Source organism: Phoenix dactylifera, chromosome 16 (assembly GCF_009389715.1).
Source record: "Phoenix dactylifera cultivar Barhee BC4 chromosome 16, palm_55x_up_171113_PBpolish2nd_filt_p, whole genome shotgun sequence".
Taxonomy (NCBI): Eukaryota; Viridiplantae; Streptophyta; class Magnoliopsida; order Arecales; family Arecaceae; genus Phoenix; species Phoenix dactylifera.
The window spans coordinates 13,403,429-13,429,607 of NC_052407.1; the positions used below are offsets into that span (position 1 = coordinate 13,403,429).

Sequence of the window (26,179 nt, forward strand, 5' to 3'; positions counted from 1 at the left end):
AAATAATGGTCTTCTCCAACACCAATAGTTGGCAAGATGGATCAGAAAAGCAGTTGAATCAAAATTGCCCAGTCATCCAAAAGAGAAGAAGATGATGCACCTAGGTGCAGCAACGTCTTTCCATAATACTTTCTCTTTGTTAGATGCTTGATGTATGGACTGGGCTTCATACCCTCACACCATGAGTAATTATGGGCCCAAATCAATGATTGATGGACCTGTCTTCGACCAGCAACTCGCAGGCCGAGACAGAGTTATTCAAAGCAAAATTACCTCCAACTGATAGATAATTATATAATCAATTAATAGACAGATATCCATCCTTCGATAGGAAGGATTCTTGAGAAAGCTGCTAGAAAATAGCCAACTTTGCGTTAGGAACATTTTAAGCAACTACATCTATAATATCAGCATCACTGAAATATGGGAAGATCACGAGGCCTTTTCCCTGGACGATCTTCTAAATACCTCCCAGGTGCAGCCATGCATTCGAGGCTCCTTTCACCCGTCTCTTTTCCCATGTTTAAAAAGAAACTGTGCCTGCGAAGAAAATGCTACATCTCAATATGCTAACCAGAGAATAAACTAGCCACCTTATGCTGCAATTCAGTAGCTGCTACTTACCACCGAGAGTCAGAAGTCAACTCAGGGTGAAAAGCCGTTCCAAGCAAGTTCCCTTGCCTTACCGCAACGATCACTCTCTCCTGAGAAACAATTGTATCAGGTCTAGAAGTTGCAAACAGATTACACAAATGAATTAGATTTAGCACATCACATGAATTCGTAATGAGGTTCCAAGATTTGACCAGTTCACAGAAGAAAATAAGAAATATAAAAATTAAATTTAGAGTTGTGTCATCTTTCTAAACCATCTGTTGCAGAATATTGAACAAAAGAAACAACTAACAGTTGAAATTTATTGTAACATAATTAACTAATGCTACAAAAATGTTATCAACTTCTTATCAGATAATATCAGATAAATATATTTTTGCCACTTTATCATCTATGAAAATGATTATGTCCCAATAATAATAGTTGCAAGATTACCAGAATTATTTCAGCTCATAGACCAACGCTGTGTTTCATCTCATCCTAGTTTTAGTAAGACGCTTTTAGATTTAAAAAGTTGATATGGTTAGTAGTTAAAAGGATAAAGTTCGAAAATGGAGAGCTGTAAGATGATAGAGGCAAAATATCATGAACTTAGAAAATTCTTCTCAAAGTAGAAAGTCCATTTTTTTCCTTCCACATAATTAAAATCATGAAGACCCAATCCTCTCTTAATATTCTTCCAAATAGACTAAGTGACTTTGATGACATAATAACCCTACAATTTTCCTTGTTCAGCTTTTGAAATGAACTCACAAACTTGGATAAATATTCTTCAGCTTTGTGCATTCATCAGTATATGCTCAAGGGAAAACTAAACGATATTGCAGATGATTAATTCTTATTCGACCCAAATGAACTCCCACTGAAGTCTAAATCCTATTCCCCCCTCTGTTTAGCATTCTACTCAGCACTGCATGAAACAATATTTATACAAATAGTGATAATAGATCGCCTTCCATTAGACTACATGCTGGCTGACTATGAGCTGTAGGAGTTTAATTACTTAATATGGACAAGGAAAGAGAAGTTATGTAGCTTCTAGTACAATTTCTCCATTTATCCAAAAATCAATGACCCTAATAACTTGACCCAGAAAGTTCCAATTAACTCAATGATATGTTACTAGCATGTCTACTTTCAGCATCATGAATGCCCTAGTCTTTACCCTCTTCATAGCATAAAGCACTTCTCGTGTTGCAAAAACATTTTGCATAATGTATCTTCCAACTACGAAAGCTAAGCATTCAAAGTAGTCATTTTTATATTTTTTTTGAAATCATTCAAAGCATATTAATCTTATGACCTCCTTAAGCATTAGAGACTTCAAGTTAACAGTTACAGATTATTCTTGAGCCTTCATAGTTTAGAGACTATTCTTGAGCTGTAGAGTCAACAGCTTGGAATCCTTGAGCCTTGGTTAAATTATCTTGCAAATTACATTTCAAAAGGTCGCTATAAGTTATTCCCTTTAAAATTTTATCGGGTTTTTTGCATGTACCCTTATAAATATCTGAAATTGCATACCCTCACAAATTTATTATTTGCGTGTATACTCTTATCAATTATTTTCCTTTGCATGTCTACGATGTGTTCAACATGCCATTTAACACCATGAAGAAAAGAGGAGTTTAAATATGAAATGAATGAAATACTCTTAACTCAATAAAGGTAGATATGCAATAAGAAATAATTTATAAGAGCATATATGCAATGGTAAATTTGCATGGGTATACACAATATGAAATATTTATAAAAATATACGTGCAATAAAACTTTTAATTAAATGCCGGTTAACCTAACATCATCAAACGGATTATGATATTGAGGGAAGATGTGAGATAAAAAATAATTTATAAGGGCACATACGCAACTAGTGGATTTATGAGGGTACACATGCAATTTCATAAGGGTACACATGCAAAAAACCAAATTTTATCTCCTGCCTTGCTGTTAAATGTCCGTCTTTGTTCTCCAACCATTGAGTTCTATTCTTCGATGGTCGATGTTCATGCGACATAGAAGATGTTTAGTGAGGCAACAACTGAAGACAAGATACCAAGTTCCAAGTTACCTAACAATGTTCAAAACTTGATTCCCATACAAGTTCACGGGTTAACAGCTGGAAATGACATAATTTAAATGTGCACAAATTTCTAAGCGAACAACATGAACACTATTAACAATTATTACACTCTATGATCCAAAAAGCAGTACATGTATGGCAAGGGATCAATGCTCCAAAGACCAACATAGGTAAATACATCACCCACTAATGCAGTATGAGGATAAAATGAATTTTTTACCTCTTGTCTAGGGCAGAGTATTCTTTAAAAATCAGGTGGTATCACAGCACAATAACAAGACACCAGCAATAAGGAAGAAGAAATGTCTATGGCCTTCGGAGAGAGATCTTTTTGAGGAATCTTTTTTTTTAATATCATCTAACGTTTTCGCAACAATTTGTGATCATATTTATGGATCCTCATTCACCTGCATTCCTACCTAGGGCCACCTCTGATGGTACTCAAAGTTTCTTCATATCCTTCCTCACAACCTCAATGTTAATTTAAGTCTCTCTCTCATTCTTGTACAACCTTCCACACAAACTAAAGTATCTCTTTTTATACAAGCCTTCTTAGAACTTTGTTGTCCATGTTATACTATCATTAATTGATTTTCTATCATTTTTGTCTTAATTTGTGCAACTCTTACAACTCTTCTAATATATTCAATTTTAAATTTATCCTTCTTAGTTGTACCATATATTAGCATTCTCATTTGTACCATATATACGAGCCTTGCTGTTATTCTATAAATTGTTTTCTCAAGTCTCAAGATATTCGCCTATCCTATAATATTCCAGATACACTTCTACAATTCATCTAACTAGCACTAACTCCATTATATATATCTTCATCTATCTCTCTGTTATTTTGTATAATAAGTCTTAAATAATAAAATCGGTCGCTCTGTTGTATCTCTTATCCATCAATCTTAATTGATATTACATCTCTATTCACATTCTCATTAAATTTGCATTTATATATTCTGACTTCATTCCCATTGATCGATACTATATCTTCTGCAAATAACATACACGATGGTATGTTCTGCTGAATATTAAATATGAGTTCATCTATAACTAATACAAATAGATAAAGGCTAAGTGTTGTTCCATGATATAAGCTTATCATAAGAAAAATATTTGCTGTACTACAGTAATTCCTAACACATGCTAATGCCTCAACATACATGTCCTCGGCTATTTCAATATACCGCTTATGTGCATCGTTCTTAAAGACTATCAAATCACTTTTCTTGGCACCTTAACATAAGTTTTCTCTAAATTAATAAAGACCATTTATAAACTTTTCAATTTCTCTATATTTTTTATCAATTCTCTATGTAAAAAGATAGCCTTCGTTGTTGATCTTTCAGACATCAATCCAAAAAATAGGTATCTCAAACAATTATTATTTTTCTTAATTTAATTACCCTTTCCCATAATTTCATAGAATGACTTATAAGCTTTATTCTCCAATAATTAGAACAGTTTTGTACATCACCTTTATTTTTATATATAGATAGTACAATACTTCTCCAATTATTTAATATTTTCTTAACTTTTATAATTCACTAAATAAGTTAGCAAGCCAATTCAATCCAATATCTTCCATAATTTTCCAAACCTCAATAGATCTTTCATCTGGCCCTAATACCTAACTATTTTGCATTCTTTTTAAAGTTCACTTTTATGAATTGTACAAATAAAACCTTGAGTTTTTCTTGATTGTACTTTTTTCATAAAGATTTCCTTAGTAGAATCCTTGTTTAACAATTTTTTAACATAATGCCTCTATCTTCCTTTAGTTTTCTCATTTTTCACTAATATCTTAGTATTCTCACTTTTGATGCATCTAACTTGATTGATATCTTTAATTTTCCTTTCTCTAGCTTTAGCTATTTTGTAAATTTCGTTCTCACCTTCTTTTGATCCCAATGTATCACATAAATTATCATATAATATGCATTTAGCCTTACTTTCTAGCCATTTTGCATCTTGCTTAGCTTCCTTGTAAATTCCTCAACATCTTTTATTTTTTGCCAATGTTTAAAAATCTATTTTGTTTTAATTGCCTTATGTACCTTATTATTCCACCGCTAAGTTTCTTTAATATATATATTGTTTTCCCTTTGCCTCTCCTAGAACATCTTTAGCTACCCTCTTAATATACTTTCCATTTCACATTTTGCTCGGTTTTGTCCTTAAATTCCAATTTCCCTCCTTGAATAATTTATTCCTAAAAGCTCTTTAAATTCCACCATGTTATCTTTGGATATTCATTAATTTCTTTTCCTTTCTTCTTGCATTTAGCATAGATATCTAAAACTAGTAACTTGTCTTGTGTGGTTGAACTCTCTCCTGGTATCACCTTATGATCCTTACATATTGATCATGTTCCTTAAAGAAAAAGTAATCTATTTATGATAAATTTGATCTGCTATTAAAGGTTATTAAGGTCTCGTCTCTCTTTTAAAAATGTATTTACAGGTGCTAAATCATAAGCTGCACAGTTGCTAAATCATAAACTACTATAAATTCAATTAAATAGACCAAATAAGTGAAATCATTAAATAATACTTAACTGAAATAATAGTTTGGGACATATTCAAAAAAAATTCATACAAAAAGGTAGAAGAAAATAAATAAGAATCTAGCATTTTTAACATTTAACCCTATAGCATCACTGCTGAGTGATTTATAGAAAGCAAGGTACGGACACAAACCTTCTTGCCTTCATCAGTAGGTACTATAGTCCTTACATCATCAGAAGGAACAGGACAATCAGCTAGTACTTCAACATCTGGTCCTGCTTCTAGGATGGCTGGGGCACGTATAAACACTCCACGGAAGCTATCAGGACCCCCTTCTTTCTCTGCAAGCTTAGGCACTGACAGTACAGTTTCAAAGCTCTGAAGCTGCAAAACAATAACAGTATGTAATCATTGAGCAGTTGTAATCCTCATCCATTCTATCGAAATAGAAAAAGAGACAGCGAACCAATAAAATTTCCAGGTGGACATACTTTACCTGGCTGCCAAAGAAATTTCGATGGACAGTGCAGTCCAGCCCTCCAATAAGCTCTTGTCCTCCCAACTTCTGCCCTGAATAGCCAAAGTTGAGTCATTAGCTTTAAATTGTGCTATATTTTGATAATTATGTCCTTTTACTACAAAATAATGTATTTCATGGCTTACTCACCAACTGCCTTGTCTGCCAACAAAATGAGTCCAGCACAAGTCCCCCACACAGGCTTTCCAGTGCTTACAAACTCCCGCATTGCAGGAAACTGCAATTCGAATAAATTGATATCTCAAAAGTTAAACCATTTTCTTCGCCGAATTAAAGGAAAACAAACTTCAGCACCATAAGTGCCTTACAAACACCCACATATGAGAAATAAGATGGCATTAAGGAAGCAACTCTACAAGCCGAAAGAAAGAAAAGAAATCAGCCCATTTAATTGACCAAGCCAAAGGGACAAGAATATAATTAATAATTTTCTTTGTTAACATATCTGAACAAGCTTTTGGGAAGCTTGTGTACAAATGACATAGTTTTGGATGATGGTAAGGTCAGTGTCCAACACTAGTATAGAATGACTTTGTCCAAATTCTAAAAGGCAGGATTTACAACACAATTATAGGCATATAGACATGCATGCATATAATGTTTTAAAAGACAGCTGCCTTGACCCCCAAGGAGGGGGCTGAGGACACGGTCCAATAAAGAATTTAAGATGTGTGTGTGTGTGTGTGCCCCTATGTTTTTGTGCAACCACATCTTCGTAAATGCGTACATGAATGTGAGTTGTTTGAGGATATATCGTGCACATGAATATGCTTAATCTGAGTTTTTATTAGTGAAATACAAGTGTCAGCATCCTTCTTGCAAGATAGCAATAGTTATGAGTCATATTAACAGTTTGACCAAAATAAATACAAAATTAATTTATCTAAACTTTAAGGCCATATGTGTTGAAGTTATTTTAGCTGTGTTTCCTATATATGTTCTTCCATTCTTTTCTTTGGAGTAGTCAAGTGGGTTTAGAGGTAGTAAAGAATTATATGATTTTTAAAACGTTGGCATCTCGGATGCCGGGCCTCTAATTGATTCCCCATTAGTTCATTCAGGAGAATCCAGCAATAACTAACACAACAAGGGTACCTCAACTAGTTGGAAAGATCAACATGGAAACATAATGGTTAATTGGAGGACTCCATAAAGACATCACTTTCCAGGCGCATATTCAGGAAATCGAAACTACAAAAGTCAATATAACGTGCGAGTAACAATTTCTAATGCAGTTGTACTTCCCTAATACATTATGTGATTGGGATGCTCACCAACAATAGCATATCAATAGGCAGGAGGTTAAGAGGAAAGCAGAAAGTCAAAGGTTAAAACATCACTACATATGCCAAGGCACACATGTAGATGAAGAATGAAACAGAGATGACTGCAATGGAAACAATAAGCAAATCAACTGCTTCCCACTTGCATATCAACTTCAAACACATCACGTTTCCAATGGATGATGTGAACTGGAACTACTTGTCTCTAGAACAGAATAGAAAGGTCAAGTTTCATGTCCATAACATATGTGATGAGATGTTGCAACCCCACGCTGCAGAAAAAGAAAAAGAAAAAGGGAAAATACAGGAACAGATTGATAAAGGGGAGCCTGTGAGTAAAACAGAGGCATATATCAACAAATGCAGCATGTTTCTTGTTTGCACATTAGTTTCAAGCAATAGAAAAGAATTTAGAAGGAGAAGACAAAATGAAAAAGTGTGCTAGATTAAAGAAACATATGCATAAAGGCATTTGAACAATAACCGACCAGTAACCTCCTCAAAACAAGTAAAGAGGGATTAAGGGGGGAAAAAGCAGCCAAATTTTCTTGTTTTCTTTTTTGCTGAAAGAAGTTTATTGACACAAGGGAGATCGCAAGGGATAGAAAGCGACGGACCAGGTTGTGGCAATCGGCGAGCTTGGCCATGGTGGTGCTCTCGCCGCCAGGGATGATGAGGGCGTCCACGTTATTCAGCTGCTCCGGCTTCCTTATCTCCACTCCCTTGACCCCGATTCTCCTCAGCGCTGCCAGAGGATAGTTTTCTTAGCCACGGCAACATGAACGAAAAAGAGAGAAAAAATTGACGAAGAGGAAGGAAAAGAAACATGAAGAGGAAAAGAGAGGCGGGCCTGTTATGTGTTCGTTAAAAGAACCCTGCAGTGCGAGGACGCCGACCGCCATAGGCACCCGAGCCGATAGAGAGAAAACGAGAAGGAAAAGATGCAGGATGGAGCCCCAAGGAGACCCACCAACGCGATGCGATTTGAAGAGGAAGGGGAAGGAACGGCGGCGGCGCGAGGTAAGAAAGCCCCAACCGGAGCGTAGCCGCGCCAGCTAAGGCTGCAAATGGGTCGGGTCGACCCGTAACCCGACCCGACCCGAACGGACCCGAAGAGAATGAGCAAAACAGAAGGAAACCCAAACGCCGAGCTCTCAAGCTTTTGGTTTAACTCGGGACAGGTATAGCAGCAAGAAGGCCAGAGAAGCAGACCCAAGATGGTTTCTTTAATGAATGGGAGCTATCTCAGATATGTTCTTGTGCCAGAAGAAGAAGAAGACAGGAGCTCCGCACAGCTGTGCTCTGCTTCAGAATCTCTTGGGCCCAGAAGAGAGAGAGAGAGGACTGCTGGTTTGAGTTGGAAAGAAGGTGGCTTGTCTAAGGACCAGAAATGATGCTAAGTAGGTGGCTTTAACGGCACCGAGTTGGTGGTAAATGGTAATGGAAACAGAAAAAGAGAAACAAAATCAGGATAAAGGCTCCACAAAACCACCTAAAATCCAGCAAAAGCTGAGAGAAATGAGTTTGCTTTGTGATAACAAGCAAGAGAGTCTCTTCTTTTTTTTGTGTGCGGGTGGTGGTACTATTGGTCGTTTTTAAGTGAATTTATGGCGGGTTTTCAAGGCAGACAGGAAGGAGATATGGGTTTCCTGAGAGGGGAGCTGGGAGACGCCAACTTCCGTCCAATCAGTCATATAGATAAAAAATAGTGTGATATGAAATTTGGCTTGTAGACCGACTTAGCTAGTCATCTATTCTGACTGGAGGTCAATTGCAAGTCTTTCAAGTCATGGGTCACCTCATAATTATGATATGACCAAATTAGATTGGCCCAAATTCTTTCCCAAAAGCACAAAAAAAAGTTGTAATCCCCAGCCTAGATTCGGATTCAAATCGGATCCGACCCATCCGATCTTCAACCAGATCGAATCTGGATCCAAAATTAGAATCCGAACAAAAAATCGGATCAGGTCTACGCACAACTTTGTTTTCAGCAAGTCTCTATCATGAGCCAAAGCATACCACAAATCTTGGCCGGAGCCCATTTGACATTTATGGCTTAAGATTAGAGAGGTCAGGCCTAACCCAGCGCGGCAATTAGATAGACACCAGCTAAGGATTGGGGAGGGAATGGGCAGATGGAGGAGGGAGAGGGTGAAGACGGGGCATACATTTTTAGAGCCGCCTTGTACTGGCGGCAGCAGCAATGGCATAGGTAGAACATGGGAAGTCTCAGATGCTTCAGGGGAAATAGAAAAAAGAAAAATAAAAAATAATTCTACCAAAAGATTGGCTGTGTTGTTTTGTTTTTTTTGGTCTTGTGAGAAAAGTAAGAACTCCCTTAGGAGTGCATATGGGGGAAGGCAAAACTAACCTGAATCTCCGCAGAATCTGGAGGGCTGGCAGAAGCCATCCAAGCTCGCTTGGAGGAGATCGCCAGGCAGGAGCGGCTCGGTCAGTGATTCGGGAGCTTCAGGAGCAACTGGGGCGAAGGCGAGTCAACCCAGGCTAGGCACCGAGTCAAGCACCGAGTTGGGCTGCATGGAGGGCCAAGCCCACCGTGGTTGCCGGCTCGATGGGGTGGAGGAAGCCCAGTTGGGAACGTCGAGGGCGGAGCTGGCTTTGGGCCTGCGCCTGTTGAAGAGGGGCAGACGCCCCTGGGCATTTGGTGGAGGGGAGGCGGAGGTGGCGCGGTGTTCGCAGCAGCACGAGGGCCCGAAGCCCTCCTCCTCCCTCTGGGACGGCGCTCGCACGGTCGTCCCTGGCCGGCGACGAGGGAGAGGGGGTAGCTCCGAGAATGGTGAGGAGCGGCCTGCCGCTAGGCCCTCCGGCGACAACGCCTCCTTCGGCGGCTGGGGAGGCGGCCCCACCACCGGTGAAGAAGGCCCCGGACAGAGTGGACGCTTCGGAGGAGATGAGCTGGGATAGGGGAGGCGATCATGCAGAAGGACAGGGGAAGATGAAGCAGGGGCAACTCGGACCGTCCTTGCCCAAATCGAGTAGGACGTCGCCGTGACCCTCGGCGACGATGTCTCCTCTGGCGGCTGGGGAGGCGGCCCTCGCGCCGGCTAGCTCGGTCCCAGGGACTGTTTGTTCGGAGGACCCGAGTATACATATATATGATATATATATACATATGTCTATACGTATCTGTGTATATGTATACATAGCGTATAGATATATATACATACATACATATACATACAGAGAGAGAGAGAGTATAGTGGAGAGAGAAAATTCAGCAAGAAAGAATCTCAGTCCAGTTCAATCGGGGGTTTGGGTTTGCTTGTCAACAACATGGGCCAACCTCAATCAATCAACATGTCTGGCCCAAAAAGAGAGAGAAAAGAGAAAGAGGGAGAAGAGAGGAGAGAGAAAGAAGATAGAGACCCTGTCTTCTTCTCCAAAATAGGAGAGAGCCCTCTCCCTTTCCTCTTCGGATCAAAGAGGCGATCTGTCGGCCGTTGCCTCGCCGGTGATGATAGTCGGAAGGAAGAAGAAAAATAAAATAATAGGAGCAAGGGGTGATCAAACTCGACATGGATCATGGTCGGTTTCCCAGACTGACGACCATGCAATCTCGATGATCGAGGAAGTGGCGAAGTCCGGCCTGAATCGGCGGCCGGTGGTGATGAACGCTGGCGAAATGGACACCGAAACAGGGCTCTTCTATTTCGGATTGAATCCCGGTGATTAGCTGGCTCAAACCCAAGCAATGATAGCTATAAAACTAGAAAAAGAAAGAGAAGGTGGCGTAAGGTAATTACCTCAATCCGGCGAGATTCCGATGGCCCTTTCTGGTGATGAATCAAAGAGGAGGCTCGAAGAAGCAACCTTGGAATCGGAGGCGATTTCCGGCAATTCTGGAGGCGAAAATCAAAGGAGGGGGAGGGGATCAAATAGGCAAGATGTCCGAATTCAATTCGAACTCGGATTGCTCTCGGAAAGCCCTCTTTCTGTTGGTAATCAGGAAGGAAGGAGACAACTATCAGAGTCTTCTTCTCTATTTTATTGTGCCACATACGCGGTGCGGCTAGGCATAGCTCCCCTTCGGGCCGGCCCACAAGCCCAAGGATTTTTTTTTTTGTTGGGCATACATATACATATGCATACATATATAGGAAAATATACATACATGCATACATACACACACACAAACACACACACACACACATACATACATACATATATATATATATATACATACATACATACATACATACACACACACACACACATACACACACACACACACACACATATATATATATATATACATACACATACATATATACACACACACACATTCATATACATACATACATAACATATACATACATATATATCTCTAAATCCTAAACTCTAAACCCTCAATCTTAAACCCTGAACTCTGAACCCTGAACCAACCCCGAACTCTAAACCCTAAACCCTCAACTCACAACCCTCAACCCTCAATCCTAAACTCTAAACCCTAAATCTAAAACCCAAAACCTAAAACCCCAAATCCTAAAGCCCTAAGCCCTACAACCCTAAACCCTAACCTCTAACCCCCAAATCCTAAACCCTAAATCCCTAAACCCAAACTCTAAACCCCTAAACCCAAAACTCTAACCCCAAACCCAAACCCCAAACTCCTAAACCCAAACCTCAAACCCTAAATCCTAAATCTGTATTATTGTTTATTGTTATGTTATCTTACTAAAAATATTTTTTTTATTTTGATTACTAAATATATATTAAAGTTTTAGAAATGTTGAACTTATTCTTGATGGTCGTTTTGATTTTGATTTTGGTCCCATTCAAGTTGGATCTTCACTAGAATAAGCTTAAACCGATCCAACCCTAACCGTGCACTCCCCCACCGTCTCTGACCTTACATCCATGATCCATCCCCCGATCCCACGTATCGCCGTCCCTCCTCCTCCCTCCATCGTCTCCTGTCCGCTCCGTTCCTACTCCCCTCCTCTCTCCCCTCAACGTTCCTTCTGCATTCCTCCCTTCCTGCTGTCAAATCCCCCTTCTCCCTATTTTTTGGTTGTGCTATTTCATCTAGGCGAAACCTCGCACGTGTAGGAACCCCCTTTCTCTGGGCCTCCTGCAGGTTTCCCCTTGGCCGCGATGCCTCTTCTTCTTGCTCCTCTTCCTCCTTCAAAACCTTAACCTAATACCTCTTTCTGGACATCCCTTTTTGATACTCTTCTGCCACTAGTCTCTCACTGCACCGTTTTCTCTCCCATTTGTAGGGTTTTCGATCACCGTTACTCCTGGAAAGGCAGACGATTGACGAAAAGGAGGACATGGATCGAACAAGGTTGTCTGGTAGGGTTCCGTTATCTTTCAAGACTGGCAATGACCGTGCTGCTCGATGGATGCCAAACTATGGCAGCAGTGCCATTCAGGTACGGGCTCTTGCTCTCTCCCTCCTAATTCTGGAGCCCTGTTTTATATTTTTGCGTTAAACTTGATGCTTATTTTTCTGCTTATGCTTCAAAACGGAAGTTGGATGGCAAAAAGCTAGAGCTTGCGGCTGCTGTGCCAGTTCTTTCTTTCTCTCTCTGCTAGAATTTCTTTAGCCCTGTCTAGGTCATTTGCTCCTTATCTATTAAAATATGATCTACAGACGCTTTGAGCATGTTTTCTTTTAAATCTTGAAGAAAATGTTTCAGAATGCAAGGCATTAGTTTTTCTTCAATATTTAATTGTATCTTAGAGAAAGGAGAGTAACAATTATCTGTGAGGCTTCTCAGGAAGAAACTTGTTTTGACATTATTTTAGAGTAAGGAAGCTGAAAGAGAGAAGGCAAAAACCTCATTACAACTGTTCTAGTCTTGATGTTATTTGGTCCTAGTAGCCTATGATAAGCAAATGATGATGTTGCTATTTGACTTGTGGATGGAGTAATTGTTCATGGTAACTTGCATGACAAGAAAGGAAGTGCTGATGCCTCCTTAGGTATTGGAATGCCTTGGCAAATATGTTGGCAACTCAACCATTTGATTTGAGTGCCCCTTCATCTTCAGCATAACTTATTATTTCATTGATATAACTGGACAGCTAGGTTTTTTTTTTTAATACAATGCTACAAATTTTGATTAGGTGCTCCATGATTAGTTGCTTGTGTATAGATTAACGTTCTGTTCATTGATTGAACAAATTACCAAAGTCAAATTATTGCTGGAGGGATAGCTTTGAAGGAAAACATTTAGTAACAAATGATACAATAGTCATGGGAGGTGCTGGGTTACATAACTAGCCTATCAGTCTTGCACATGTAGGTGCTCCATGATTATCTTCTACTGTATAGGTTGTCATTCTGTTTGCTGCTTGGACATATTTGCCAATTTCTAATGATTAAAGAAGGGATACATTTGAAACAATGAAAAGGCTAACATATTAAGGTTTGCTGGTACAAAAGACATGAAAGATGCTAGGTTACATGATTAACTAGCCTTTAGAATGAAACCTTGCATATAAAGCTGAAGTATTTGTTCTGGTTCTTTAGAATAAAGCTGATGTAAAATCATAGTGATTATAACAAAATTGACTTTGTATTATAAACAAGTGTTTTAAGGATGCAATTTAGGTCTTCTACACAGTGGAAACTTATGTTTCCATTGCATTTAGATTTAGGATGCATGAAACTTAAATATTCCCATTGTAGAAGGGACTAAAGGAGAGACGACGGACTCCTCATTTCATTAGGCTTATCGTGCATCACGATCAATGTTGATGGCTTTCTGGAGTAGGAGTTGATGAATGGTCGAGGAGTGCTGCCATGCTGTGGATCTTCTGGAACAAGAAGCTTCTTGGGAGTTTGATGGTGCTCAACTCTTTGAGGAACAACGCAGAGTTTGATTGGAGGTTGACAGATGCCTAGTTAAGGATGCTTGGAGAGCACATCGAGGGCGTTGGTGTCACTACAAGAATTTATACATTTAACAATAAAAAACTTTTGTTGCTAAAAAATAATTTTGTTGCCTATAGTATTTGGTGATGAAAATAATTTCGTCGCTAGGTTTGTAATTAATGCCTCATCACTAAAATTCTTCTTTGATGAAATAGTAGTTTATCACAAAATATTCAATATTTTATAATGAAATAAATTTTGTCGCTAACATATATATAATTCGCGGCAAAATAATTTGCCACTAAAAGTAAGTAGATGACGTTACCGAAACATCTATTTTATCAAGAAATGTCAGCTCCAAGGGTCATGTGCGCTTTTTTTTTTTGCTTCGGAAGTAATTTTTTCCATGATGAAAGCACTTTCGTCAAAAGATATTTTACTAATGAAACTTTCCTTATCCCAGAAAGATGGCTATTAGTGATGATACTATTTCGTCACTCAAAATCAAGTATTCTTTCTGAAAATGAGTAGGATATTATCCAATCAAATCTATTTCTATATTCTTTCTGAGTTCGATTGATGTTATGGATTTGGATATATGCTTAAAATTTTAAATGCGGGGAAGAATTTCTTATATATATATATACGTACACCTATACAAAGGATTGAATCAAGGATGGCGGAATTGTCCCGAGTCACCCGATTCGCTGTGTACTATGCTGTACCAGCGGCAGATGGGATGGTTCTAGGGAGCAGAATGAGAAACTAGCTATGGATGGGGAGAGGAAGGGTGGCAGACGGCTGATGAAGACTGATGGAGGTTCGTAGAGCTGCACAAAGGGGCAAATGAAGGCTCCGCCTCTGATTCTTCTGTTTTGTTTGAAATAGGGGTCATAGAGAGGATTTTTTTAACTTCAAAAAAATTAAGCGAAGTCGGCATTAGAAAGGGGCCTCTTTTTTAATTTCTTTATTTTTTTCAAAATTTAAAATGGTCCCATCCGAGATCTCTATTTCGAACAAAACAGAAAAATCGGAGGCAGAGCCCCTCCTTCGCCCTTTTGCGCGGCGTTCCAGCCCTCTGTGGCCCTTTGCCGGCCTCAGTTGGCCTTCCACTAGCCTCCTTCTCTTTCCCTCCCTTCCTCTCTCTTTCTCTCTTCTTGTCTCTTCGTTCTTCCTCCCCCCGCCTTCCCTGTTATATCAGTACGGGCCTCGCGTGGAACGATATGGGGGCATGCCGAACTGTGCTGTTGGGCAACCGGTCTGTTGCGGTGTCGGCATAGCAATCATTGGATTAAGCCCAAGATTTCTGGGATTGTTACCTGCTACTCAGCCATCGTGACAACATTAGCTTGTAATATGAAGATATGTTTTATCATACATATTTGGTGGCCGTTCTGTTCTATCATTCCATGCAAGAACTTGTTCATGTTATAAAATATACTCATCTCATATTTTAATAATTAATTATTTTTATAAATAAATCAATCCTCTTCTTTTTGACAAAAGTAAAAAATGAATAGCTTCATTGGTCATGCAAGTTTCATAATTACGTCTTAGACCATTACGTGGTTATGGTATGTCACTTGCAATTATGATATGGATTACATTCCCAACCTATAGTTATTTAATTGTTAAACTAACTTGACTCATATAACTTGTTCATCAAAAGAATCGGATCAAATCAAGTTGAAAATAACATATTTAACCCATCAAAAAATTTCATAATATATAATCAATTTCATTAAATTTACTATCCTGCTAATAACCAATAAGCATTACAGAGTTTTTTCATGAGAGTAGCTAGAAGGTATTATGCATCCCCCTATATCAATAAATTATTCGTAATATACCGTTAATTAATTAATAATCACTAATGTATATAAAACTATTACCAAATAGATTGTGGTCAAATGAAGTTGTAAATGGCATATTAAACCAGCAAAAAATTTTAAGTACATATAGTACATATAATAGTCAATATATTATCATTATCTCTAAAATATATTGGATATATGTAATATTAATTAGTGAAAAAATATTTTGAAGATCTATTTTGTTGTTAAATAGTCAATATTCTACAATAAAATAATATGTGTTGCTAACAAGAATATGTCTAACGCTGAATGACTATTATTGCTAAATCACATAAATAATTTGCAATGAAAACTATTTCATCATAAAGTTATACAATGACGTATGGGTGATAAAATCTAATTCATTGTTAAATAGTTAGTATTCTAAGACAAATGTTGCCAATGAAGGTATATCTAACTATGAAATATAATCATTGCTAAAAGTTAATTAGATAATTAGCAACAAAAATAATTTTTATCGTAAATTTTTTCAAGGAAGAATGCATAATAAAATATTGTTTTGTCACCAAATACTCTACATTATGCAACAAAATATTATTTTATTTCAAAAAATATTATTTAAATAATATTCTGTGATGAATGTTTTATTTCGTTGCCTTACGGTACTTGTTAGTGAAAAATTGTATTTTGTAGCAAAATATTTTGTCGTTGATTAACCATTTTGTTGTAGAGCGTATAGATTCAACGGCGAGGATGAGCTGAAGGAATGGATGGAAGTGATGATGGGGATCACGAGGGTTATAGTTACTCTCAATGTAGGTCTAGATAACAAAGAAGATTGTTAAGAATTGCTTCTCTGGGAGCGAGATAGTAGAAGCAATCATTCACCACCTAGATTGAGGCAGAAAAGATTGGTGAAGAGGGCTTGATGGTGGCAGTGGTAGATGAGGCAAAAAGGCACTAACCAAGGAAGAGAGAGTAGAAGCCTAATGGGGTCTAGATTCCCTTTTCTCTCTACTAATCCCATGTAAGGTGGGAATATTTAAGTTCCACTTGTTCTAAAATCAAGGGGAATGGAAACATAAAATTTTTATTCTGTTGAGGACCTAAACCATGCTTGTGTTTAAAAATGCAGTGCGTAAGATCGCATACACGGATTCAGTCGCCTGATTGTACCAATTTACCTATATGCCAAGGTTTTAAATACTGTTGGGATAGTGAGGCATCCCACTTTTCTGAGTGCCTAGAGTGGACGAGTCGGAAAATGGATTGGAAAAGGACGGGACATCTACTAACCTAAGTGTCGGTAGGGGATGTCTTGTTCCACAGAAATATGGGGATGGCCCCGCCCCTGGTATTTGAAACCTTGCTATATGCGATTATTAAATGCACTCATACTACCTATGGACCAAATAAGCTGCCCACTTAGCAATGTTTGACCATGTGCTCAGCCTACTTAGCATCGTGCAGCTACATATGTGGCTTGCTTAGTCTTCTTAGGCCACATATGTGGCCCACTCTTATGTGGGCCTATGTGAATTGAAAGATTCAAGTCGATGGTTAGGTTGAGAGTAGATTTTATGTGAGCGGCATATTAGTGTTAGTAACATATTTTAATTAAATAAATGCCTATTGTTCTTAGATATTGAGTACTAAGCAATATGCACTACTTGTTAGTTGTTTTGTAATAAATATTGCCATTATTTATCCAAGAAATTTTACTATCATTATTGTTGTTTTATTCTATTTAAATATTTTATTTATTTCTAAATAGTTTAGAAATACTAACTGCATATCTGTTGGCATATGCAGCCTGCATACAACCGCTGCTTTTAGAACAATGAAAAAACAAAGATCTAAAAGAACTAGTGAGTTTTGCTGGTACCTGATGGAAAAAAATGAAAGAAGAGAAGGAATTTAGAGATGGCATATTTTAGATTTCAATTGAAGAAAAATCTGGTGGACATTTAAAAAGCATAGTGCGATTAAAGAATTTACTGATAGTGCTAATATTTGAAAAGCTGTGATGAGTGTTAGAAGTTGATATTGATGACAATAGATCCAGCCATGTTGTTTCTGCACAAATGCAAAAAATGCTATGCCTAAGGCTCTAATAGGTAGACGAACACAACAAGAACCCTTTTATTGTATTCAAAATCTGGTGCACAAAAGAATGGAGCGAGAGACGAGCATACCTAATTTAAATAGAATTCGGTTGATGGATTGGAGACGTGAATGTTTATGCTATGCCATTAACAATTACTTTCAGGAGCTTGCCCAAAGATTAGGACTGTTTTTTCCTAGTTGCTTTGACCAAAGGACATTGTTTAGTAGCTGTAAACATAATTAGATTATCCAGCATGTCAGAGTGAGAAAGATATAATTTCACTACAAATGTTGTAGCGAACAATGGATTACTACTAGGAGTAAGACAACTTGCCCTTATGCTGAGATTAGTCAAACTAGGAATAGAATGGGCTAGTAGTTGGGCTAGTGTAGGGTGACTGATACACATAGAAAGAGCCCTTATGCTGAGACAACTTTACATAATGCCAACTGTGGTGGTGGTTGTGTCATAACCATGGTTTACAGTATTAGATCATATCGCCTAGTACCGGGCATACCCTATTGTATTGGCAGCAAACTGATAAAATTTGGTGTGGAGTGGTACCGAGTGTCGGTAACATGAACTAACCTGTACCGTACCAGCATGGTACTAGTATGATTACCATAATTGGTAGTGGGAACCATGGTCATAATGGTGATTTAGATGGTGGTGTTATCATGGCCTTGATGCCATTGAGATTGGTGTAAAGATATTTGATTTTGATCTAAAGATGATATATCAAATATGTCAATGATCAAGAACAATAAAAGTTCAAAAGACCACATACCTATATGCCAGATTGTTAAAATTACCACCTAGTCATTGGTCAACAGGCCTTGGTTTTTAGTTATCATTATATGTATATCTGCTTTTTTTAAGCCATGCTCCAAACAGTGGTCGCCTTACCGCCCTGTATCACCTTGTACTTGGTGTATCATACCATAATAGTAGAGGTCCGATGTGGGATAGGGGTTGACCTAGCTTGTATTGAGTGAAACTGATTGGTTCTTCCTAGTTTCATGTTGCATCGATCTGTAGTGACATGCTTTGGGCAACAGCATGGTTGGGGATAAGAAAAAGGATCTCCCAACCCTATGTTAGTATGGGGAGGATGCTGTACTAGACCAGGCGTAATGTACAGTAATTAGAGCTGGTCATGAGTTGGACTTGAGAATAGAAAAGGTCAAATTTTAAATAGGCCCGGCCAAAGCCCGATTAAAAAATGAATAGTGTTCAGGCCCAAAGCCCGGCCTGTGATCAGCTCTAACTATAATGATAGGATACCGGTACAACAGCTAGTGCTGGTACAATGAACCTTGCGCCCAATTTTTTTTTTCATTATTACAACTAAAATAGGGTACATTTTCCTCAAAATAAGGTGAAATGATGTAAATGAAAACTTAAGTTATAATCTCCAAGCTTCTCTTTCACCTAACCCAGCACCTCTCTATTAGAAGTCTTTGGTAAGTGGCAATCAATTCCTCCAGTCCACTGGTAGTCCTATGTCTGCCAATTTGTTACCCATCAGATGATTTCCAACAGCCTTACATAACCTCCAATAGCCCTTTGCGAGGTTGTTGGTTGTCGTATGTCTGCTAAAAGGCTCCTAAACAAGTATCAATTTTGCCTTACTTTTATCTCTTATCTTCCTAAGTTAGTTCCTGATGCAACACATGCAGCTAGTAGGTACTATGACCACTTGGACCATGCCAAACTTTGCATGAACTAGTGGATTCACGAGAGAAGACTTCAAATTTTAACCAATGGATTTTTGCATAAGTTTTCCATTGAAAAACATATCGAGTTTTAACTAGGATATTTGTAGCATGTTTCCTTATTATTGGGTCCTATTTCAAGTATGATTTTTTACTGGGTTTAATGCCTGAATTAGGGTAGGATTATGTTCTATATATATGCGTGTAATATATTATATGGGGTAATCTTTAGATATATTAATAAAATTTCTTGGAGAGAGCACCCTTCACCAAACCATGAGTTCTTGCATGCAATTTGCTTCTATTAGTGGGTTGATATTTGAAGTGTAATCCCGGCAATCAACTCACTCTTCATCCTCCTTTTCTTCTTTTTTTGCCTCACTTTTTACCTTCTCTTATCCATTTTCTTCCCCCTTTCTTTTCCTTTATCCATTCCTTTTTCTTCTTTTCTTCTTCCCTTTTGTTTTTCTATTTTCATCCTTATCTTCTCTTTTTCTTTTACCTCTCTTTTTTCCCCTTTTTTAACTCCAACTATCTTGTAGTCATTTTTCATCTTCCCTCTCTATTTTTTATTTTTTCAGTTTTTGCTGATTGTTTTACTCCTTTTGCTTTATATGTTTTCAATTCATTTTTCTCCTCTATTATTTCTGTTTTCTTTACACCTTTTGTTTGACCTCTCCTTATTTTGTTTTTGACAGCATTACTGTGACTTGTGGACTTGTATGTGATCAAATCATTTCTTGGTTTTAGTTAATCTTATCCCCTAATATCCTATAATAATTTGTTTAGTTGTTTATCTTTATGATCTGGAAAAAATAAGGTTAATAGCATATTTTTGACCCATTTATTTATTTATGCATTTATGGTCTTTCAAAAGATGGGCTACCTAAATTAGGCAGTCTGCCTATTTGACTAGGCTGTAAGGGGTCTGTGTCAACTAGAGAATACTGAGATGCCTTGCTTACCCTGTCAATGGAGGTGAGCCAATAAATCATCATTGTGATGTTGGTCAAAGAAGCAGATTGGAGCATATGTCGATCCATCCAATTGGCAGGGAACTAGCAATTACTGTGACTAGAGAATCATGGCACCAAACCTTGAGTTATGGGACGCTGGAAATGAACAATAATTAAGCATCCTTTGTTACAAATGTTGTTTCTCACTTATATTCTAAACTTTATCTATGAAAGAAGTGAACTAGTTAATCAAGCTTCTTCACTTACATTTCCAGCCAAATCCTATGTCCGCTTTGGCATAGATGAGATGCTATATGCGGCCAAGATTCAAACCCTTCAGTGATGTTACTAGTTTGCACTCTAACATTGTTAAAAGATCCAGGATTGTATTTTCTCATGATTATGTCCTCAGTTTTCTGTTTGTCTGGCCTTTTATCTTTAGAATTTTGACATAATTTTTCTGGAGCATATATATATACACACACACATATTTCTGAAATATTCTCACAGTTGCTGTGTTGTAAAACCTTACATAAATAAAATGGTTCATTTGCTAATAAAGCCTCATGTGAACTGTCACTGTGATAATGCCATCTTATATCAGGATGCACTGGAGCACTTGGCATCAATGGATCTAATTGAACTATGTAATGAAGCAAAGATTGAATGTTGCCGAGCAACTAGAGATTTGAGGAACTGTGGACGCTATGTGCAACACGTACTTAACTCGTGTGGGCATGCCTCTTTATGTGCAGAATGCTGGCAGAGATATGATGTATGCCCAATTTGTAGAACACCAATACCAAACAATGGAAATAGAGTCCGACTTCGTCTTTATTATAAATGCACTGAGGCTGGTCTTATCTCCAAACGAGATGATGACAGATTTCAAGAAAAGGAAGACGGCAGGGAGCATACAATGGCTGATGTTGAACGTCTATATTCTCTGTTCGATGTTGCACTAGAAAACAATCTTGTTTCTTTGATTTGCCACTGTATCCTTCTCTAAACATTTATCTTCCTTGAAATTGTTGTGTAGATGCTCATAGGCCCATCATATTCACATTTTATCTGCTTTTCAGTTTTCTAAATTTTCCAGTTGTTACCTTACAAATACACAGATGTTTCAGATGTCTGTATGGATGAGAATGCTGTGTCAAGTGATCCTGTTCTTGCTTTTCTTTTGGATGAAGTGGTTGTGAAGGACTGGTGCAAGCGAACATTTAAGAAAATCATTTATGATCTTCATGAGATTTGTATCCTAAAGTAGTTATAGCCTTTCGTGAAGGATAAAGTTTAGATTTTAAAAGTTTGTAAATGTGCATCAATGTTTTAATGGACATGTTACAGGTTGTGGCTTAACAATGATATAGATAAACTTGGTCTAGAGGCAATGCAATCTGAGCTGTCTCTGTTGCAAATGTTTGCATTGCAGTTAACTGGCATTTCTAATGTTCTTGAGGTTATGGATTCATTGTTTAAGGAGACCTTTTCAGGTCAGCTTCATGACTTGCATCACCTTTTGGAGAACACATTGAAGGCAAAGCAGGTTCTCTTTCCCACTCTACTAATAGCAGCTACGAGTATGTTGTAAAAACCAATTTTTTATCTACTTCGTCATGTTAATATACCATGCTTACCTACATCTTGTTGCATTCTAGAAACAGAAAAGAAACTAATTTTCTGAGGGCAGCTGGAAAATTGATTTATAGCCTTATATTGTTTTTTCAACATTTCTATACAGTTACATGACACGGAAATGGTTCCCACATATGTAGTGTTGTTTTACTCCATTCAGTTTCTTCCCATTTTACTCTTCTTTATGATTGATCTGCTATGCTCTTGCTCACTGTACTTTCATATATCTGATACCTTTGTTTAAAATTATATTGTCACACATTTTCTGTCCATAATTTGATATGAAGTCCTGGCTACTCAACTTAGTAACATTTATCTAAGGATGTAATTCTTTGCAAGTATAGGGGAAAGGAGAAGAAAAGAATTTTATGTGCAAAAAGGAAAGTGCGACTGCTTAAGTTGTTTGGTTCAATCAGAAATGGTAGACCATTTTTTCTTGAACCATGTGGAGGAATGGAGATGAAAATGGAGAGATGTAAGGAGAGATTAGCTTTAATTGCCCCTGCTTAACATATGGATAAATTTTCATTTTTTTTGATCTTTGAAACAATAAAAGCTGAAGCTGAAACTTCTTAAGCTCATCAAGAATTTTTATATCCTAAAGTATAAAACTGTCCTGCAAGACGAGCAACAGAGAGGTCCCTCCCCCTCTCTTTTTAAGTATCTGCTACGGAAAGCAAACAAACATGCAGTGAACTACTTTAAGGGCCTGTTTGGGTGCACTAGAATACCATCGGATTTTTAAGGACCATAGAAATTTGGGATTCCATGGAAATGAAAAAAATTAACCAGATTTAATTTTTCTTTTTCCAGGATTTGCATGCGAGAGGTCATGATGCTTGTTACCTGTGCTCATAATCTTTTCTAGGTTCTAACTCATCCTTAGTCTTTCCCTTCTTTCCAAGCGTTGTCATGATTGGGTGCTACATTCGCCATCACTTTGGCTGCCCCACCTTGCAGAATTCTATCTTCTCTCTCTAACTTTATGTAAATTAAGGTTGGGGGATGGGTTAGAAATAAAAAGGAGTGTTACCGACTGGATCACAGAGGAACCTGTTGAATCAATGTTGGAAGGCCATTAAAAGAGGTGGAATTTTAGTAGGAAATGATGATTTGAAGAAAGAGGTTGCAGGAGGGAATGTGGGATGGAAGGCCTAAGCGAACTCATTCTTGAGGCCTTCCATGATGCTTTGATGAATGGGAGAAGATTGTGGCTAGAGGCTTCTGAAGCATGAGTGCCGATTGGTTTTGAATTACTATTGAGCATTGAAGGGGAAACTTACACAGTTTTGAGGTACAGGGAGAGGAGGGAGGGAATGTAATTTTTTAATCTTCTTTAACATTTGTTTAAAAATGTAGAGGGCTTGCACTAAGCTTGGCATTGTTGCATGCTAGTGCATGCCAGCTACTAGTGTGGCGACGGTACATGGTGTTTAAAACTTTACTCAACATTTTTTTACAGTGCTCAGGTCTACATTGAATACAATTGATCTGATTTGCAACTCCTAATTGAGCATAACTAATTGCTATACATTTATTTCAAAATATCTTGTACGTGGCTAGTTAGATCCAATCCAACCCATTCTTTAACTTGTTGGTCTAACTGCTAATTTCAGCATTTGGTTTTATGTGTTGATTAAGGAGGTCGTCGATTGAATCCTACCTGTTCATGGTTGTAGAGAACATGCTTAGGCAGGGTCCTCATATAAGTGGAAGCGGAGTTTCCACCATCATTCTTATGTCAGTCACCATTCCGGCATCATTCTTATGCTAGACACCATTCCAACATCATTTTAATGCCAGACATTGAAACATTTTACTGGACGATTTTATGATGACTTTAATTGTTAAGTTTTGCAAGATCTCAAACCTCTTTGGCCTCGTTTGGGGGAGCTGTTGGCAGTAGAGCTTTTGGAAGTAGACCTTTCTGAACTAGAGCTTTTATAAAAAGCTGTTTGCTGTTTGGTAACTACATTTCTATAGTACTGTGCCACTTCAACATGTGTTTGATAAACAAACTGAGAAAATACTTTTTGGTACGACAAAATAACCATAAAGGACATTGCATACTATTACACAACAGAGTATAAAAAAATATAATATGTATTAATACATACATGTTATATTGGGGGAGCTGTTAGCAGTAGAGCTTTTAAAAATAGAGCTTTTGGAAATAGAGCTTTTATAAAAAGCTGTTTGTTGTTTGGTAATTACATTTCTAAAGTATTGTGCCACTTTAACATGTGTTTGGTAAACAAGTTGAGAAATTGAGAAAGTACTTTTGGTATGATAAAATGACCATAAAGGACATTACATACTATTATACAACGGAGCATAATAAAATAGAATATGTATTAATACATAAATATATGATATAGTATAATATTACTGTAATTTAATATAATATTAAATTATTTAACATAACATATCAATGTATTATGATATAATGTAATATAATAATATATTTATAGTATAATACAATAATAAAGATATAAAATATTATAATTATTAGCATAAATTAATTTTTCATAATATAACAAATTTTCTAGCTAGGTTATAAAATTGGTTAAACAATTACTAAAGGGATATTTTGTGTAATTGTTATATTTTATCATAGGCATTTTGGTCAAAAAAAAAGCTTTCCGATCGGGCCTAAAAGTGCTTTTCTGGAAAACTCCAAAATGGAGCTTCTCCTTAAAAAACTGCTTTTAGCTTTCTGGAAAAGCTAAAATAGCTTTCCGGAATTTTTACTAAATACTCCTATTTCATCTAAAAGTGCTTTTGGAGGGCCAGAAAGTGTTTTTTGGCTCTCCAAAAGCTCTTCCAAACGGGGCCTTCATCTCTGTTATCTCTTTGCTTTCCTATGAAAAAAATAGTTGCAAATCTATTGTTATAGTGTGCCAATGCATCCAACTATCCCTTAGAGTTTATCAACTTTGACTCCATATTTCTTTATAGAAAATTGAGTTTTTTTTTTTTTTGCTGGAATAGAAATTTGAGTTTGAAACCGATTCCATTTCTTTCATTTAGATTTGGTGCTCTAGATTATTCAGTACTACCTGTCCCTAGAACCCTAGTTCTTTAGAAAATTAAGAGGAAAAAAAGAAATAGTTCATTTCATTGTCAGAGTTTCACTTTTGCACATATGGTTTAGTCCTTAAGAGTGAGGGATCATGCACAAGTGACAGGAAGGCTGAAAGGATCATGTCAGAATCTCTCTTCTCTTGATTGCTGACAAAAATCTAATGCGTTGATTATTTTTTATTGTTGAAATTGTTCACAGATATTTAGTGTTAGGAGCAAATGTATAACTAGTTTTACACTATTGCTCTATATAAAATCTTGTAATGTATTTTGATATTATCTTTTGGTTCTTCAGCACTTGGAGGTCATGATTTGGTGTACAAGGCATCAATTTCTTGAGAATGTACAGTCACGTTTCTCTAATTCTGCCTTATGGAGTATGCATGTCCAAGAAAGAAAGTCAGCTGCAGTTAATCGGTCATGGCCTGAGTTCTCAAGTAATTTGACAGATTCTGCGAGGTCAAGTGCTTTCACACTTTTCATTGAGCAAGCATTGTCAAATCTTGGGATTGAACAGAGTTATATGGAGAGAAGCAAAGAAGAAGTGGATATTACTTTGTTGCAGGATGATAATTCCCCGCTGCTTTTCCATTCCAAGATAGATGAGGACAACAAAAATGAATGTTATCCATTTAAAAATTTGCGAGTTGCTACTGATGTACTGTTTTTACATGGAACTTCTGATATGGTGGTCTGCAAACATGCAATTGTATCCTTGACCTTCGTTATTTGCTATGCAGCTGTGATACTTGTATTGGTGCCTATGTGCTTCCCTCTTTTTTCCTTAACTTGTTTGCAGTTCTTATACTATTTGTTTGATAGACATTGGACTCTACCTGATGTTGAATGGAAATATCTAGTTGATGATTTTGCTTCATCTTTTGGTATGACCAGGCAGTCACAGCTTGAGTCTTTTGTTTTTTATCTTCTGGATGATCATACCTTTCCAGCACTGCAGGTACTTGTACATTGTTTTTTAACCTTAT

At 37.4% G+C, this 26,179-nt stretch overlaps 2 protein-coding genes across 3 annotated transcripts in view; one reads left to right on the top strand and one right to left on the bottom strand.

Annotated features, from left to right (window-relative positions):
- Positions 1 to 209: 209 nt before the first annotated feature.
- On the bottom strand, positions 210 to 8,026 carry LOC120104088 (probable pyridoxal 5'-phosphate synthase subunit PDX2). The gene is made up of 7 exons (XM_039114615.1): positions 7,883 to 8,026; positions 7,650 to 7,777; positions 5,879 to 5,966; positions 5,708 to 5,781; positions 5,404 to 5,595; positions 625 to 704; positions 210 to 540 (listed from the first exon to the last, which is right to left on the bottom strand). Exons 1-7 carry the CDS (start codon positions 7,932 to 7,934, stop codon positions 414 to 416), a joined length of 741 nt encoding a protein of 246 aa, XP_038970543.1. The 5' UTR covers positions 7,935 to 8,026; the 3' UTR covers positions 210 to 413.
- Positions 8,027 to 11,872: 3,846 nt separating this feature from the next.
- LOC120104089 (E3 ubiquitin-protein ligase HOS1-like) overlaps positions 11,873 to 26,179 on the top strand; it is a 42,960-nt gene continuing 28,653 nt past the window's right edge. The window contains exons 1-7 of one of the 2 annotated variants that reach the window (XM_039114616.1): positions 11,874 to 12,133; positions 12,276 to 12,431; positions 21,076 to 21,466; positions 21,593 to 21,727; positions 21,845 to 22,020; positions 25,489 to 25,902; positions 25,993 to 26,151. In XM_039114616.1, coding sequence (XP_038970544.1) covers positions 12,330 to 12,431; positions 21,076 to 21,466; positions 21,593 to 21,727; positions 21,845 to 22,020; positions 25,489 to 25,902; positions 25,993 to 26,151 — 1,377 coding nt within the window. In that variant the 5' untranslated portion in view covers positions 11,874 to 12,133; positions 12,276 to 12,329. Of the gene's footprint in view, positions 12,134 to 12,275; positions 12,432 to 21,075; positions 21,467 to 21,592; positions 21,728 to 21,844; positions 22,021 to 25,488; positions 25,903 to 25,992; positions 26,152 to 26,179 lie in introns of both variants that reach the window. The other variant, XM_039114617.1, reaches the window with a different exon arrangement.

Coding starts and splice junctions, on each gene's coding strand:
- LOC120104088 (XM_039114615.1), bottom strand. CDS start 7,934: ATGGCGGTCGGCGTCCTCGCACTGCAGGGTTCTTTTAACGAACACATA. Junction 7,778..7,882: donor TTTTAACGAACACATAACAG/GCCCGCCTCTCT, acceptor ATCCTCTGGCAG/CGCTGAGGAGAATCGGGGTC. Junction 705..5,403: donor CTACTGATGAAGGCAAGAAG/GTTTGTGTCCGT, acceptor ATTGTTTCTCAG/GAGAGAGTGATCGTTGCGGT.